Source organism: Papilio polytes, unplaced genomic scaffold, assembly GCF_000836215.1.
Source record: "Papilio polytes unplaced genomic scaffold, Ppol_1.0 DF820622.1, whole genome shotgun sequence".
Classification (NCBI taxonomy): Eukaryota; Metazoa; Arthropoda; class Insecta; order Lepidoptera; family Papilionidae; genus Papilio; species Papilio polytes.
This window is the reverse complement of record NW_013528582.1, coordinates 894,565-912,797: the sequence shown is the minus strand read 5'-3', so window position 1 is coordinate 912,797 and position 18,233 is coordinate 894,565. Positions and strand designations below refer to the sequence as shown.

At 33.3% G+C, this 18,233-nt stretch overlaps 1 protein-coding gene across 4 annotated transcripts in view; it reads right to left on the bottom strand.

The window, feature by feature from the left end:
• The window catches only part of LOC106110504 (hemicentin-2), a 146,349-nt gene that overhangs the window by 13,740 nt on the left and 114,376 nt on the right, over positions 1-18,233 (bottom strand). For 3 of the 4 annotated variants that reach the window (XM_013292363.1, XM_013292362.1, XM_013292361.1), the window contains 2 exons: positions 2,783-2,915; positions 2,109-2,317 (listed from right to left, as the gene is read on the bottom strand). In XM_013292363.1, coding sequence (XP_013147817.1) covers positions 2,109-2,317; positions 2,783-2,915 — 342 coding nt within the window. Of the gene's footprint in view, positions 1-2,108; positions 2,318-2,782; positions 2,916-18,233 lie in introns of those variants that run through there. The other variant, XM_013292364.1, reaches the window with a different exon arrangement.

Here is an 18,233-nt window from a genome sequence, read left to right as displayed (position 1 = left end):
TAAAAATTGTATTTTAGATATAATATAGTGGTTCTTTTTCTAGTTAATATCAAATTTAATAGCGCAGAATGTTATGTTAAAGGAGAACGTGACTTTGCTATAATTTCGTTACATGAGAGAGATAAAAAATGTAACAGTGTAGAGAGAGAAAGAGATCAATATACATTTGTGAATGCTGTTAATTTATGACCTTGGTGTTTATGAGTAATTTGTATTGAATAATTTTACGAAACATCTTTAATACAAATATTTTCAATCGTTCAGTTTTTTACAACGGTTATTATGGATTATTATTGTCAGATTTACCGTCAGTAACTTTATGGATCAACCAGTCGGCTAAGCGGATTTAGAGCTTGGTTTTGCTTCATGTTAATTTTTTTAAAGCTTACACAAAAGCTTTGTACGGATTTACCGCTGTACAAATTTATTTTCAAATTTGTCGTTTAATTACAATCAATTGAATATAAAATGTTTATTTTTGACGAGCTGTTGCCCGCAACTTCGTCCGCGTAGTATTAGAAAACATACGAACTATATAAATAACAAAAAGCTACGTATCCCTCGGAAACCGTATATTTCTCGGGGATGAACCTTATCCCATGTGTACTCCAGACTTTGTTTTATATCTGTGCCAAATTTCAATATGATACGTTGAACCGTTGCAGAATTATCGAGTAAACATTAAAAAACTAAATTAATGAATCCCAAGGGAACCGTAACTATTCCCCGGGATAAAAAGTAGCCTATGTGTTCTTCCAGACTATGCCCTAAACCTATGCCAAATTTCATTGAGATCCGTTCAGCCGTTTAGACTACAAACGCTAACAAACATCCATCCATCCATCCATCCATCCATCTAAACTTTCGCATTTATAATATTATTAAGATTGAACTAATATTCTTTAGAGAAGTTGAAGAGTGAATTTCAAGTAAAAGGCTCTATTTCTATATTAGAACCCTTTATCTAGAAGCAGGAAACATTTAATTGTTTTTCCATTGAATATGCTTCATCCATATCACATAAAAGACATGAGACGTATATTTGAGACCGATTGCTAGTACATTATGGAATTAAAAAAAAACAGATGTTATCTTGAACGTCGCTTTTTCGCTGTATTCATCTATGCTAATATAACAGATGTAAATACACACTTATTTGTTATGTAAGATCTCTGTAATCACTGCATGTTTTTGATTTTTTTTTTTTTTATAAAATGTCTTACACTTACGTCATGCTAAGGCTATTATGTTATACACGTTATTTAATTTAGGATGTGAATGAATTGAAAAATAGAAATCTCTTGCGAATAAAGACGCACGGGAACAGCTACTTTTAGTAATATACATGTAAGGAATAATGTAAAACTATTATTTACTGCTTGTTGTCGTTTGAAAACATTGTATATTTCTACCCCTAATCGATTTGATAAATTTATAAAGTAAATTGGATTCGGATTTGGGTCTTTATAAAATTGTAATCTTTTCAATTCTATCGGACCTTTTTTGTTAATATGATACCTACCGTAGCCTCCCTTTGTGATAAAATTGGTTGTTTCGTATCTAATGAACAAGATTTAAAAATTGGATCTTGTCTGAGATTAAATGACTTTTGTAAATAAGGAGAAAAAGGGTCCGTTACTTTAGAATCTGATATCTAAACCTCAACACGATCGTCTGATCTCAACATATTTCTAAAGCGTTTAATATTATTATATCAGATACTATCTCCCTTCCTTTAACTTTTTCCTCTTGTTTAAAAAATACCGGAACTTATCAGTTTCGCTTATATTAAAAAATATCTTCATGTGTCGAAGAATAAAGATATAAGGACAGAGTAAAAATGGAAGACTATTTCTCAATTCTCTAGAATATTAATCACTCATTACAAACACTGTGTTGGGACAGTGCCAATATTAAGAGAATCAGTTACATACAAGTTACTTTTAATAGAACACTAAGAGCCTGTCCCACCAAATTGTAGTGTCTGACAATAATCCAACGTTAAAATATGTGATTGAAATATCGATTTTTTTAAAGTGAAGTGTCATCTATACCTTCTCAATATATTATTTTAAATCTCTTTGGTTCTAGATTTTAAAAAATCTTACCTATAACTGTCAAGTTGACTCTAGAATTTCTTGTTTGCGCCTGTTTGAAGTCAACTCGACACCTGTATATTCCTTGATCGGACGCTCTGACGCGGTCCACTCCCAGTTCTGCTGGTCTTCTCTCCGGTAGGAAGTACGCTCTCGATGCAAATACGCTCTCATCTGACCACCGTTCTGCCACACCGAAGTCACGTTCCCGAGCGTCCACGCTATCAAGAATATTTTATTATGGTTGCCAGAAGAATAGTAGAAATTAGCTATACAGGTTAGAGGTTACTTTGGAACAAAACTGTCAATGCGTTTATTTTTGCTTTCCCTTAAGTTTTCTTATTATAGACAACATAATTTTTAACAACATACTTCAATACTCAGACTACCAATTCCCGCCAGAATAGCACGCTTATTCTTAATGCGTCAGATTGACATTGACAGATGTCATAGGGATGGGACGTGTATGCCAATTATCTAGCGTTGCGCCACTACTCCGGCACGGTACAGATTTCTTAACACTTATATCTAGGAAATTATTAGTTTGACTAGTTAAACCGAAAACCATTGATTTTAATTATTGTTCACACTTTTAGAACAAGCACACACACTGTAAAGTGCGGTTTTATAGCTCTTAGTAATAACGCTTACTCCTTAGCACTTTAAACTGCCTGATAATATCGTACCTGTATATGGGTGTTCCAAGATCTTCTCTGTACCATAAGACAAGCAATACCGCGTCGTCTTCATCCTGCGTGGCGATGTCACATGGTAAGTACACCGGCTCTCCGGCCACTGCAACCAGCTGGGTCATAGGCACTGCAATAAAAAATACTTTTAGTTGAAGAACCAATCATATATCAACACTATCGTTTCTTTAATCTTTACTTCTAATATTATAAGAGGAAAGATTTGCATTTTTGTATGCAATGAACTCAAAAATTATTAGGCCGATTTCAAAAATACTTTCACCGATAAGTAGCTACGTTATCACTGAGTATTTAGGGTATGCACTTTACATATTTATTTCCGCGCGGACGAGGACACAAACAACAGAGAATATTAAAGAGGAAAGAATTACATTTTTGTATGTAATTAATAAACTTGAAAACTATCAACCCAAATTCAAAAATTCGTCCACCGTTAAAAAGCTACATAACTAAGTAAGGCGATAATTAAAACTTTCTTTTATTCAGCGTAGACGAAATCATGAGCTTAACCTAGTGTACCTCGTTCCCGTGACCCAGCCACTGGCGGATAGAAGGAACACCGCTGGGTTTTTAGTGGGTATTCCGGCCATTTTCCATCTTCTCGGCCGGCGAGTCCCACATACCCCGGCCCCAGGTAACGGGGGGCGGGGAATGCGTAAATTCATTTTCCCAGCGATAAAAAAAAAGTGTACAATAGTACCTATTGGTATTTTTGTAGTCAATTGTTTTTGCCTCAGCATTTAAATAAAGAAAAATCTTGCAAAAATTCTTAAAATACTACAACACAAACAAGATATAAAACTAACCGGCCGCCTACAAACCCACAAACAATACCCTTTCTTTTACAAGAGTTTGTACAATTAAGGCTTTCCCCTTTCAAGTGGTTTGGGCGCTGCGTCAAGTCCTCGCTATTATAATGCCGCAGGACTACAATATCCTTTAGTTATGTTTACCTTAAAAAAACTTCGTACAGGATAATATAATGTATAGTCATAAATTATACACTAATATGAATATATGTCTTTTGGAATGTAATGCGTTATTGAATTAAAACATAAAAAAACCGACATCCAAACAAAATACAATAGAAACAAAATATTCTCAAAAAAACAATACACTAAAAAGGAACGAAATAATTCTTTGGTTATATAAGCTTCCCTTATTGTAGCTGTTATATCTATATTATACAATTATTATTACTTTGATGTCGGTGTCTACACACCTGCAAGCACTACCTTTCGAATGAAAAAGTTTTTTTAATCGTTCTACCAGGGGCGGAGTTATGCCGTAACACACATAAAAAATATACGTACGAATTGAGTACCTCCTTCTTTTGAGAAGTCAGTCAAATATATCACACACGTAATATTATTAATTAGTATAGATTGATTTTAATTTGCACTACTTACGTTGCTAATTTTAAGCAATGATTGATTTGATTATTTTTTTTCAATTTCAATGGATGTATGTTTGATAGAGTTTGTAGCCAAAACAGCTGAACGGATTTCGATTAAATTTGACACAAATGTAGAGGATAGTCTGGAAGAATATATAGGTTACTTATTTTAATTCCACGCAGACGGAGCCGCGGTAACTATTATTAAATCAGTTTTCTTAGATTACAGCATTTAAAATGGAAACATAGTTTAATATTCATAAAATAATTCACAGAAACTGGCCAACGCTCAAAATTATTCGAGAAATTACTTCGCTCCGATCGCGTTAATTGTACACAAGTTTATGCAGAAGTTGAGGTAATTCAATGAGTTGCTTCAATAGGCAACTTGTATTTGTCTTGATAAATGTGTTACGGGAATTTGCATGTATTCAAACAATCGTTATTTTGTGAGCGAATTTTGTTCGAGATAGACTCACACTTGAATTACTAAAGACTTATTCGCACCAGTAATTATATATCTACAGTGGTAGAGCCCGCTTTAACATCTTCGCGCGAATGGGCCGGCTCCCCCGATGTAATACCACGACCACAATGAAAACAGGCGTGAACAGGAGCTATTCTGCGTTTTGTCTGATGAGTGCGTTGCCATAGGCCGTTTTAGCCGTTTCTCTTTCCACCCTTTTCTTAAGAGGAAAGGATGGGAAGTAAAAGTAAATTTCACGGTGGAGGAGACGCATGGGAAATGTCATCTTTTTGTGCGTCTCCTCCACCGTCAATCTAGTGTAGGCAACGTATCTGCACTTGCGGATGTCTACGGGCAGCGGTCGCTTCGCCATTTTGGTGGATTCAGGTGGCCGCTCGCTCATTTGCCATCTTATATTATAAAAAAAAAATATAGTATTAAGTATATAAACGTGTCCTAGCAACATTCTAGTCGAGTTGATAAGTAAATCGCGTAGAGTCGATCAATTTTCTGTTTTCGGTAAGAAGCGCCCCCTATCACTTGTCACTATAGTTGAAGTACGAAACTCTAGTCATGTTGATCAGTTAATGTTGTTTCTTGCAACCAATACTCACTTTTACTGCGACTGTATTACCAACGATTTTTGGGTAGTAGAGAATATTTTAACTACTAAATGACTTGGTGTTCTACTAAATTACTACCCTAATGTGAACTGGGTGTTGTAATGTTATTTAAAAGGTAGTAACATAATTAGCTAAAAATCTTATTTTAACTTAGACGTACTCTCTTATTCGTATGTTTTTAAAGATAAAGTTCTAAACGCAAGTATTGAATTCATACTAGTCCATTCGCCGTTCGCATATTCGTTTTAGACTAACTTAAACTGCTCGTTGCCAAACCTTTAAACTGCTATCAGCCATTTTCCGATCGGAATTGGTACAATTAAAACTTCATTTGTAGAGGAAGCGAATTCAGTAAGCCCGGTCTGTGAATGAATCTGGATTTTTATTTGTGACACCTTTAACAAATTTACCCTTTTGATAATTAAATAGAATAATTTTCTCGTAGATATCTTACTTCTTCTTCTTCTATCTTCGCCTTTTCCCAGTTACTTGGGGTCGGCATTCCTTGTCCTAAGTCTCCAGACATCACGAATCTTAGAGGCTTGTACATAACTTACTAACGGCCAAATTCTGAAACGAATCCCTAACACTCCGTGAGTGCCGTACGTCAATATTTTAATTGAATATTAATGAACACTATTCCATATTTAAATGTCGTTTCAGTATTTCGTCGTTTGTCTAATAAGATGTTTACTAAAGTCATGTATTCTGAATATAAAAATAACCAAAGATAAGTGACTACGGAATAAAATTATTTCACTCTCGCTTCCGGCATTCCGACCTCTTTAATCTTGATGAAAGATCCTGCAAAGAAAATGATTACGCCTCGTGTACCTTCATATCTCATACAAGATATATAAAGGAGACAGTCGGAGATTTCCCAACGGACAGTTAACAAGGTCAAACACTAAACTACGCTCGTACGACACGGAAATTCGCTGACGAGTTTCTACTCTGAACGTTAAATAAATAAACATATGATTTTCCCCTTTATTTCAGTGAAATGAATAGGTTGTGTGTACATTCTGACAAGCTTGGAAGGTCTCAGAACGATCGAGAACTAAATAGAAATGTACAAACATGGTGGAAATCAAATTTACTACGAAGGGACAAGAACTTGAAGTTTTGTTCAACTTGTTAGTCTTACTATGTCTTACTAATATTATAAATGCGAAAGTTTAGATGGATGGATAGATGTTTGTTAGAGTTTGTAGCCTAAACGGCTGAACGGATCACGATGAAATTTGGCATAAATGTAGAGGATAGTCTGGAAGGACACACAGGCTACATAATTATCTTTTTTTTTAATTCCACGCGGACGGAGCTGCGGGCGAAAGCTAGTACTTATATAAATGCAAATTATTACTGATAAAATCTTTATTTGCTGACAAACACACACACACTATTTAAAATTTTACAATAATTTGTAAAATCGCATTGTTAAAATAAAAACGTTACATTGCTCGCTTCGCGTCTTACGCCAGGTTGCACAATCTCAGTACATTTCACAATGAAACCCGAAGATATAGTATTGGAAAATAACGAAGCACCTTAATCGCCTTTGATAAAAAAAAACATGCTAATTTTGTTTTTAGTAGTGTTATATTTACACATATATCTTTATTCCTTATTTCGTATACGTCGGATGAAAACAGTGTATAAAGATGTGTAATAAAAAATCTGGGACTGTTTTTTAGACCAGTATATATGATATGGTGTAACTGGCTTTATCAAAGACAGTTGTGAAGTAGGAGTAGGTCTAATTTTCATCACTTAAACATGGAGAGAGCATACATGAAGCAACTAAAATCTATACTATTATAATAAAGCGTAAACACACTTCTTTGTTGCCTAAGATGTCAGCAATTACGGAATATTTTTGAATAATTCTCTTTTTAATAAAAAGCCCTACACTTACGTCACGCTTTAGGGTACATATTTTCACGCCGTTAAACTTAGGGTAAATATTTTGGATAAAAACCCTAATGTGGGAAAGAGACCATAAGTTGTTGCCAACATCAAGAAAGCAAGGTTGCCATGGTTTGTCAGCGTCATGTCATTTTGACATTTGCAATTGATAATTTGACAGATGTGAACAAAAAAATATTATTGTTATAATTCTATGCGGATGAAGTCGCATGGGAACAGCTAGTATAAGATAATAATGAAAACTTAAAATGAGTTTTTAAAATCTTTTCAAATTCCAATATCGCCGTAAAAACCCAAATCCTGCGGCAATTTGGGTGAGGGTCCGCAAACTTTCGATATTGTTACAATCAGTTTTATAAAATAAAGCCCTTTTATACCGCGTTAAAGCGAAAGCATGTTATAAAACTTTTATATTTATGGCCTAAGATTATCAGAAGGAAAAAAATGGAAAATGTACTTCTATCCACACATAAGTTGAAAATATAAATATCTGATACAAGACTTACGTAATTTTATTAAACTATTTCTTATTAATTTTATTGTTTTTTAATTATTAGGTCTTTGTAGCAAAAGAAAACATTTTCATAAGAACGGTTAACCGAATTTTCTAAGAAACAATCTTCGTGTTTTAGAAACGTAGTGTTTAATTTCGTTTCAATATTCTGCCTATTACTATTTTAGCATACGTGAGTCAAATTCAAGGGGCGTTACATAGCCTTCTTACTATGAAATTCAGGCTTTTTTCTTACATTGTTGACCCTTTAAAATCATCTTACTAATGTCATAAATACGAAAGTTAAAATAAAAAAAAAAACTCTTTATTAGACAAAAAACATTTTTACAGAATCAATTGGGGCTCTGTCTCCTGAACTGTGTTTCAGGAGACAGGACCTTCTCTTATCAATTATCATATTATTAAAATGTATGCGTATGTACGCTACTTACTTTTTTTTTAATAACACTCGGACGGAGTCGCGACCGAAAGCTAGTATTTTCATATTTTTAATCAATTCTATTGAATGAATATAATTTGCTTCATTGATAATAAAATTGTAAATCCGAGTATTAGATATAAAGAATTAAATAAGCGTAAAAAGTAAGGGAGCACAAGATAAAGCCTTTGTCCCAATGCTCGCTCTGGGAGTTAATTAGCGAAGCCAGTGCGATTTAAAGACGGCCACAAAAGAACTCGCAAGATAATGTTAGAAATAAACGAATTAGACTGAGCATTTCTCTTGTTACGTGCTTGCGAAAATATGACTTTCATTTTACTTACTAATGTTTTAAAATTATATTTCGCAAGAATGGGCTGGCTGATTTTTAACTAACTTACGCCTGGATTTTGTGTTGCTTTATTGTTACATCTATTAATAAAATATGCTCTAATTACAATATCCGGAGAAATTATATTTAACCTATATGTCAATACTTGTGTTAACGTGGTATGGACATGTTATGCGACGAAACGATGGGAACATAAACCAGAAAGTGTTAAGATTGAATGTGGATGGCTACAAAGGAAGAGGAAGACCGAAGAAAGTATGGATGGAATGTGTGAAAAAGCATATGCTTAAGAAAGGAGTAGATTCAGATATGACGGCTGATAGAGATGTATGGAAGAGCAGCACATACTGTGCCGACCCTCCGTAAGGGATAAGGGCAAGTGGATAATAATGATGATGTCAATACTTGTGTGTAAAGACGCTAGTTGTAAAGTGCGGGAACAGCCTGCGCCCTCTGCATTAAGCTTGCCTACTTTTACCACATCTGTTTTATTATTTTTAACTAGCTCTAAAGTTATTGTATACTAGTTCTTGTCAGAGACTCCGTCTGCGTGAAATTTAAAAATAGTAATAAAGAAATCAAAAAATATGACCTATGTTAATCACAGACTACCTTTCAAATGTTGAAAGATTTTAAAATGGTCCAAGTAGTTTTTGTGTCTTTTCATTGCAATAAAATAAACAGTTTTTCTCTTTATAATATTGGTATTGATTAGATTTAATTTGTAGTTTTTTTGTGGCAATAAAGTCCTATTTATTTTTTTAATGTGAGTTATTGATATTATCCCTTTTGAGCTTAGAATTTGTACAACGATATTAATATGATGAACAGTTTCCTTGTTATTACCTGTCTTTCCCTTGTGCATAGCTTAATAAAGGGTTAAAGGAATTGGGGTTGATTTATAAGCGGAAGCAATGAGGTTAAATTGCCCCCGCTCATGAAATATTTACTGTAAGCCTGAAGCCTGCTACGGAGATACCTTTGACGAGCTAAGTGGATGTTATAATGAAAATCTTACCCGTATATAAAAATATACACTTCAGATTAGACTAGCTGTTGCTCGTGAGTTTGTTTACGTTAAATAAAAATAATGACAGACTTCAATTCAAAAAACCTGGACAGCATTGAGTTCAGATATTTGAAATTCCCTGATAAGAAATATCCAAACATCCAAATTTAATGTAGATGCCATAGCCCGGTAAGGTGAAAGAGAACACCCCGGAGTTTAGTGGGTAGTTCGGCTTAAATCTAAGGATATGAGTCCCACAAGAAACTGTCCCTTCTACCTGTGCGTAAAATTTCCCTCGTCAGCAAAAAAAAATCTATTTTTGTTTATCCAAGAATTTCACTTCATCAGTTTGTAAATTATATTTCAAACATAATATTGAACTCACAAATCAATCAGTAATTCTAGAAAGTAAATCAAAGTGTACACTTCAAATGAAGACAATAACAAATTAGTATTGAAATGTTCAGGTGGTAGGAAGCCGAGTTAATGTCACTACAATCTGTTTAGCTTATCTTGACAATGTTATTACGTCATAAGGCGCAGATGTTACTCCCCTTCTTAGACTTCGTATTAATAACCGAGATAGCTTAGAGGTTGCAGAATACGCATATAATTAAACTTAGAGAGGATAATCAAAGGTGTCTAAACGTTCAACTAAGATATCTTCATACTACTAGCTTTCGGTCGCGACTTCGTCAGCGTGAAAAAAAAAATTGAGTAGTCTATGTGTTTTTCCAGACTATCGTCTACAACAATACCAAATTACATCGAAATCCATTCAGCCGTTTAGGCTACAAACTCTAACAAACATCAATCTAAACTTTCGCATTTATAATATTAGTATGATAAGAATCCTGCATTGAGCTTGCAGTTTGCTTGAATCATTCTTAATATCGAATTACGATCAAATCTTCGAACTCACTGCTGAATACGAATATTACATCATGTGTTGCCTTGTACTGTAAAAGTCAAAAAAACTTTGCATGTTAGACGAATCGAAAACTGTAAGACAGTTAAGAAAACAACGACTGTAGAAGTTGCCTCTAGCAAAACTAATGTTCTTCCATTATTAAAATGAGACCTTATCTATATCTATACTAATATTATAAAGAGGAAAGATTTGTATTTTTGTATGTATTTGATTCACGCAAAAACTACTGGGGCTATTTTTAATTTATTCACCATTATAAAGGTAATTTGTCTGTAGGTAATATAGACTATTTTATTATTACTTACATTAAGCCATTAATAAACAGCGTATTTCTGGACGCGGGCAACAACAAAATCATCTACATTTGTAATTATTACATTTTTAATCTCTTAAACTGTATCTCATTACGTAACTCTCCGTCGGGGTATATTATATCTCACAAAGGATGGAAGACGAGCGGGGATTTCCCCCGGGATCTTAACAAGGTCCTACGCTAACCCAAGTTCATATCCAAACTATGTTCAGATTCAAGATAAGGTAGACATCTTGTTCTTTACTATTGTGGCAATATGAGATTTTTTAAATATATAGATTCGAATTCTAAAATACAAAGGAAACCTTTATCTTTACTAATATTATAAAGAGGAAAGATTGATTTTTTTGTATTTTGAAGTAACTTAAAATAATTATGGCCAATAACTAAATTTCTTCACTGTTAGTAAGCTATATATTTACTAAGTAAAATATATGTAATTTTGTAATTCCGCGCAAAATTGCGAGCAAAATCCAGGAATAATAATTTTATATCAAAAATATAACAAACAAACATGGTTAAATAAACGATAACTATAGTTAAACTAGCTTGCGTGTGCGACTCAGTTTGCGGGGAATTAAAAAAAAAACAAAAGTGAGTAACCCATGTGTTCTTCCAGACTATCCTCTACATCTATACTATATTTTATCGTAATCCGTTCAGCCGTTTAGACTACAAACTCTAACAAACATCCATCCATCTAAACTGTCGCATTTATAATATTAGTATGATTAAAAAATCAAACAAATGGGACCCATCTGAAAGCACTACCTTTCGGATAAAAAAAGAATTACTAAAATCGGTCCACTAACGGCGTAGTTATGCCGTAACACACATAAAAAAAGAAAAAAAACATTCAGGCAAATTGAGTACCTCCTTCTTTTGGGAAGTCGGTCAAAAAGGAAGGTTTATTTAATAGTATTACAAAGGATTTTTTCATTCCTTAGTTAACGGCAAGAATGATACAATTGTAAATCTTATATATGTAATTTTCTATTGTGTTTTGCTACAATATTAGTTTAGCGATAGATGACAGGACAATCGACTTTATAGTATGTCTTGCAGGAACATTGGCTTAGATCCAAAGGATCTAGATCATAGATTCTGTTTAATATGACGTATGAAGAAAATTATGACGTAGATTAAACCTGTACAAACATCACGTAAACTTAATAATATATCTGAAAACAAGTAGAACATATAGAAACAGTATTCTCTTTCACTTACGACGTGTGTGCTTTCAAGAGCAGGGTGAATCGGCATTTATTTATTTATTTATTTATTTATTTATTGGAAAGGTACACCAATTGCATGTTCAAGGTTCACAACCAAATTAATATACCGTATACAATGAAAAACAAAGAAGCAGAAGAACATACAGATGACAGGCGTACACAGCGCTCAAAATGTGAGCCCAACACAAACTAGAACTGCACCTCGATGCAATTTGTCGTAAAATAAATTTTTAGCGTATTTCTTCATCTTTTCTTTTATTCTATAAAATGATTTAAAATAGCTAAATATGGAAAACCATTCTTCGACCGCGTCTTCATTTAGCTTAGGTAGAATCGTGGTCACGCGCTGGTTTATTTATGATAAAAATACCCTCAATTGGTTTAAAAACAGTGCTCACTTGTAGGAAAAATTTCCGTAAATTTTATACAAGTGCAAGATTTTCTTTAAAAAGTAATAATTAATCCAAATAAACAAACGTCTCCTATAACGTTCCTTTTCAAACACTAGTTTCTTTAAAATATGTCTTGTTTATAATAATAGAATAATTTTTGTTACATTCCATTTCCTTTGATGAAAAACATAAACAAAAGAATCAATTTTCATATATGAAAGTTATCTATAAACCGCTAACAAAAGCATAGATTACAAATTTGAGAGGGCTCGATTGTACATATTTAAATGCGATCTAACATAAATTGCTTCGTAACACCTTTCAATCTTCCAAAAACGTAAGGATTTTATATTCCAATGAAATTCTCAACACACTTTCTCGCGCCTCAAATATGTATTTATTCCTACAGCAAATATCTTAGAAGATTTGAATATCGGGAATTTTATAAAACATCGATTTCATAACATAATTTTTAATTTATAAGATTACTAGCTTTTGCCCGCGACTCCTTCCGCGTGGAATTAAAAAAACAAAAGTGAGTAGCCATTTTCTTCTTCCAGACTATCATCTACATCTGTACCAAATTACATTAAATCTATTCAGCCGTTTAGGCTACAAACTCTAACATACATCCATCCATCTAAACTTTCGCATTTATAATATTAGTAAGATTAATGAATAACGATAAAACCCATTTTAGACACATAGCAGTTTTTAAACGTAATTTGCAGTAATACAGTCTTATCGTTGCGTTTGTTAAGTATACAATCCAGTTGCAGTACTGTCTTGGCAATCTGTGGTGTTCCATTTAGAGAAAAATAGCTTTATTCCTTAACGAAACAAGCTCCGCCTCTTATGGGTAACAGTTGCACAAACAAGGAAATAACAATAAAATCAATTAACCTTTGTTCGTACAGTCGTCTCAAAACGTTCAAAACACTAGTTTTTTAGGCAACACTGCCAGATTCCCTAATTGTACAAACTTCAAGAACAAATTACATACACATCTCAAAACATCCGTCAACATAAAACGACAACCTAAATAGAAATGACATATATTCGTCAAAGTGACATGTTGCGACATGTTTCTTATGTGTATATTAGACGTACAAATGTACATAAAGTTCCCGGAGAAAGAACTCGAGAGTGCTTACATTATTTATTTATTAAAACGAGTTTGTTGCTCAAGCTTTTGAATCATTAATAAACCATCTAAAGTCCTATAAATTAGGACGATATGTTACTTTTATAATGTTGAGCGTCATATAGGATTACCTCATGTAATGTTTCCAAGACCTCTGCATATAAAATTATTTTTTGAGTAAAAAAAATATGATTTTCTGAAAATCGCATTTTATACTTACACCTATATGCATAGGAGCCAAAGATTCGAAGTCTATTGAATATTGACCAATGCTTTTTATTATAATTGAAGGTTAGAGGTAAACCTAGATAATTTGAAACCTAAATAATATAATAAATAACTTGAATTGACGGTGGAGGGGACGCACTGGTAGAGGAATCATACACTTTCTTTGCGTTCCCGGGATCTTCTAGAGGGGTGTCCTCTTTGTGTGCGTCTCCTCCTCCGTCAATTAAAGGTAGGCATTTGCATACGGATGTCTATGGACAATAGCCGCTTCAGTCACCTGCTCGTTTGTTATGTTATAAAATAAAAATATGATAACCTGGGGTTATATCCGAGGTCAAGCTAACTCTGTACGTGCTTTCAGTTGTACATAAAAAGTAAACCGCTTCACTCCCCATTAGTTTTATGTTTGATACGTCATCCTGGCAAAGTATAGAGTCGTGAAAATCTATGAACCGATGCGGGCTCGGATCCAAACCGAATTTTCATGGCTACTTCACCTAATGCAATTGTTAGTGAAGTCAAAGTTTTACTCAATAAGGCATTTGTTAAAATTGTAATGCAATTTACATCCATACGTTTAAACTTATGGGTTACGACAAATAAATCTCTTAGAATTTATTACAAAATCCTTTATTATCTTAGCGTGTGCACCTTTGACTAAACGACCGCGCAACTTGTCACGCTTTGATTACTATGAGTTTATATGGGTGTGCGAACACTATTCGATTTTTAGTTGTGCAACTAAACAATTGAATTCGCTGCGAAACAATCGACAATCGCAGAATAGATATGCGACTAATATTATAAACGCGAGAGTTTAGATGGATGGTTGTCTGTTAGAGTTTAGCGCCTAAAGTGCTGAAAGGATTTCGATGAAATTTGGTATGGTTATTGCATAGTTCGAAAGGTCATATGGGCTTTTTGTTTTTTATTTAATTGCTCATAGACCACTAGTTTTATAAAATCACACAATCAGTATTTAGCAGTGTATTTTTTTTCTATATGAATATTAACAATGGATGTTAAAAAAAATGTAAATTGGTTCGTTTAGTTCGGCTAAGGGTGTAATGTACATAAAATTGGGAATACCGCGGACGCTTTGGATTGATTCGCACACAATCAAAATGAAATATGTCGGTCAGAATTCAGCGGAAGCCGGATCGACGAAAATCCGGAGCGCGTTTGCCCATTTGGGATTTTATATTACCTTTGATATCGTAAATCTACTGCTGAATACAAAATTGTTGTAAGAAAGGTACTTAGTGTATATTTAGGATTTTAAATCTACACTAAGGCACTATTTAAAGGATCACTACACTAAACTCTGAAACAGTAAAAAGAAAAGATAATTTATAGGTAAACTAGCCTTCGCGAATCCGTCCACGTCTAATTAAAAAACAACAAAGGTGGATACTCTATATGTTCTTCCAGACTATCCTCTACATCTATACCAAATTTCATTGAAATCCGTTCAGCCGTTTTGGCTACAAACTCTAACAAACATCCATCCATCTTAACTTTCGCATTTATAATATTAGTATGAAGTATGATATTGCCCCTCATTCGAAAGCCGTGTGCAATTAATCATTTAAAAAAATCGTTTAGTTATCCGAGTACTATTATTTTTTTAAAAAATCTGAAAAATATTTTTTTTTTCACCATACATTTAATAGTCTTTTAAACTAATAAATTCTTAATATCTTTAAGAAATGTTATTTTTAGACACATACTATTCAGTGCTCGTGTCCGTTCAGTTGCAAAAAGCGCAATTTCAAAGCTTTCAAGTTAAAGGAGTTTGTTCATACGGAAAATGGATACAAAGCCGGCGTCGTTTTGACAAAATCAACTGGTTTGTTGAAACAAAAGGGTATTACACGACTCGCTGGACGATGTCTTTAGCATTTTAAATAATCTTAAGAATGCTCGTCTTACCAGAAGATTGATCGTATGGAAGTATTACTGCAGGGTAAAGGTAAACCTTTGAAATGTATATTTGTAAGTAGAAAGAAGATATTAAAAAAATAAATAGACGAGACATAGGGAAAAAAAATTTTTCACCTGTACTTTCTCTGAAAAGTACTCTATCAGTTGTAAAGTTTAGTGCTTCCTCGTGTCCTTGTATTGACATGTAATATAACATTTAAATGTTATTTAGTGACATCTATCGGATACTTATTACGTTATAATTAATTATGTTGACATGCTTTTAAGACATCGTTAGTGATGCTTATGTAAAAATGTTTTTAATGAAGTGTCTACTTTATGTTTTTTGAACCTCTTTGGTAGAAAGATATTGCATTTAAATTATCCTATCCAGTCTGGCAAAAAGTTAAATCTTCATAAAAACATTCAGATTTTTTTTTTTCATTTTTAAACTGGCTCAATCATTACGTTGCAATGACACTTAAAGTCAAATGCATTCAATAAATTCATTCATGTTGATATTTTTTAGGTTATAAAGTTGCTCTAGTATCATACACTGCAAAATTTTATAAACTACAAACTTATATAATAACTAAATAACTTTAGCCCGCGACTCCTTGTCCATGAAATTAAAAAAAAAACGTAAATGCCTATATGTTCTTCCACTACTCTCTACAATGCTAAATTTCATCGAGATTCGTTTAGCCTTTTAGGCTACTCTAAAAAAAAACAACTGTCTAAACCATCGTATTCGCAGAACAAGTAAGATTTATGTAAATTTAAAATGTTAATATTTTTGTTTTAAAAATATCTCTATCGTGTTATGAAATGTGTGAACACGTTGAATAATGCGCAGTACACGGCCCTAGGTCTACACGCATCCATAATGGAATTAAACAAGGGACGGGCGCGTATTTGTTGACCGGAATAAATACCCCGAATATTTATTACCCTCGCCCAACATTCGCCCTATTTGCGAAGGATTATGTAATAGATGTTGTGATATAGTTTACGTTTACATCAAAATCCTTGTTTGTTGTAACATAACATCAAAGTTATATAAACGAGGTATAATTACGTTTTGAATCAATTCTGACATCAAACGTTAATAATCGATAGGTACAGATCTCGACTTTACTATTATTGTCTAGGTTTTTTAATACACAGAAGTAAATATTACCGCTGATTAGTATTTATATATATATACGAGAACAAATACTATCTTTTGCCTGCGACTCCGTCCGTGTAATTAAAAAGCAAAAGTAAGTAGCCTATGTGTTCTTTCAGACTATCCTACATCTATGCAAAATTTTATCGAGTTCTGTACAGCAGTTTAGGTTACAAACATCCATATAAACTTTTGAAATTTGTAATAATAATGAAATTAGAAGAATTGAAACTTTAATGTAAACATTGAACAATAACATTTCACAGTAAAATATTTTGTTGATCAAACGGTGCTTAAAATATGAAATTTGTATTCTCTAAAATCGGATATGGTTGAGGCCTTCAATTTCCACACAATAGTTTGTTGTTATATTCTCTCGTATCCGTAAAAGCCATCGATCTCACATCGGCCTCAAGTCAGCCGTTTCGTGTATTTATAGTTACGGATACGTTTACTGTTATTGAAGTGTATTGCGTATATTGTTTATTTAGATCACATCCTGTTTTGTCTAAATAGAATTTGTATTTTTAATTGGTTAGGTTTATGTTTAACTAGCTTTCGCCCGCGACTCAGTCTGCGTGAAATTAAAAAAAAAGTGAGTAGCCTATGTGTTCTTCCAAACTATGCTCTACATCTATACCAAATTTAATCGAGATCCGTTCAGCCGTTTAGCCTACAAATTCTAACAAACATCCATCCATCTAAACTTTCGCATTTATAATATTAGTAAGATAAGATTAGTGAGCTATTAGTGGTTTATCGTATACCAGATTTTTTTTCAAGTTTAATGAAAACTAACAGATATTTTATATTATAAACAAACAAGCAAGCGGTCACCTGAATCCGCCAAATGCGACCGTTACCCATGAGATGCATAAAGAGGATATTTTCTTGTGCAACACTTCCGCTGTGTAAACCCACTTTCAATGCCGTTCCTTACAAAAGAGGTGGGAATGAACATGAAAAAATTAGGTCTCTGTCGTGCGGAATTGCTCCAACTTCACGCCTGTCTTTATACTCCGCCGCTTTCATGTTATCTTAAAGAAAACCAATTACGTCAGTCAGTTTTTGCGAACACCGCTTACATTATACGGAAAGTCTGCATTTAACTACCGCATACATGTTAATGTTCGCAAGATATATACATTAATATTTATAAAGTGGGAGATTCGTATTTCAATTTTGTTCAATACAGTATTGCTATGATCCAATTTTTAAACATAAATGTGAAGATAATGCGCGATTTCATTGCGAATAGGTTTCATATAACGAACAAATGTGAACATTTTTTTTCTATACTTACAAATATTATAAATGCGAAATTTAAGATGGAAGGATGTTTGTTCTAACAAACTCTAGTTTGTAGCATAAACTGCTGAATGCATT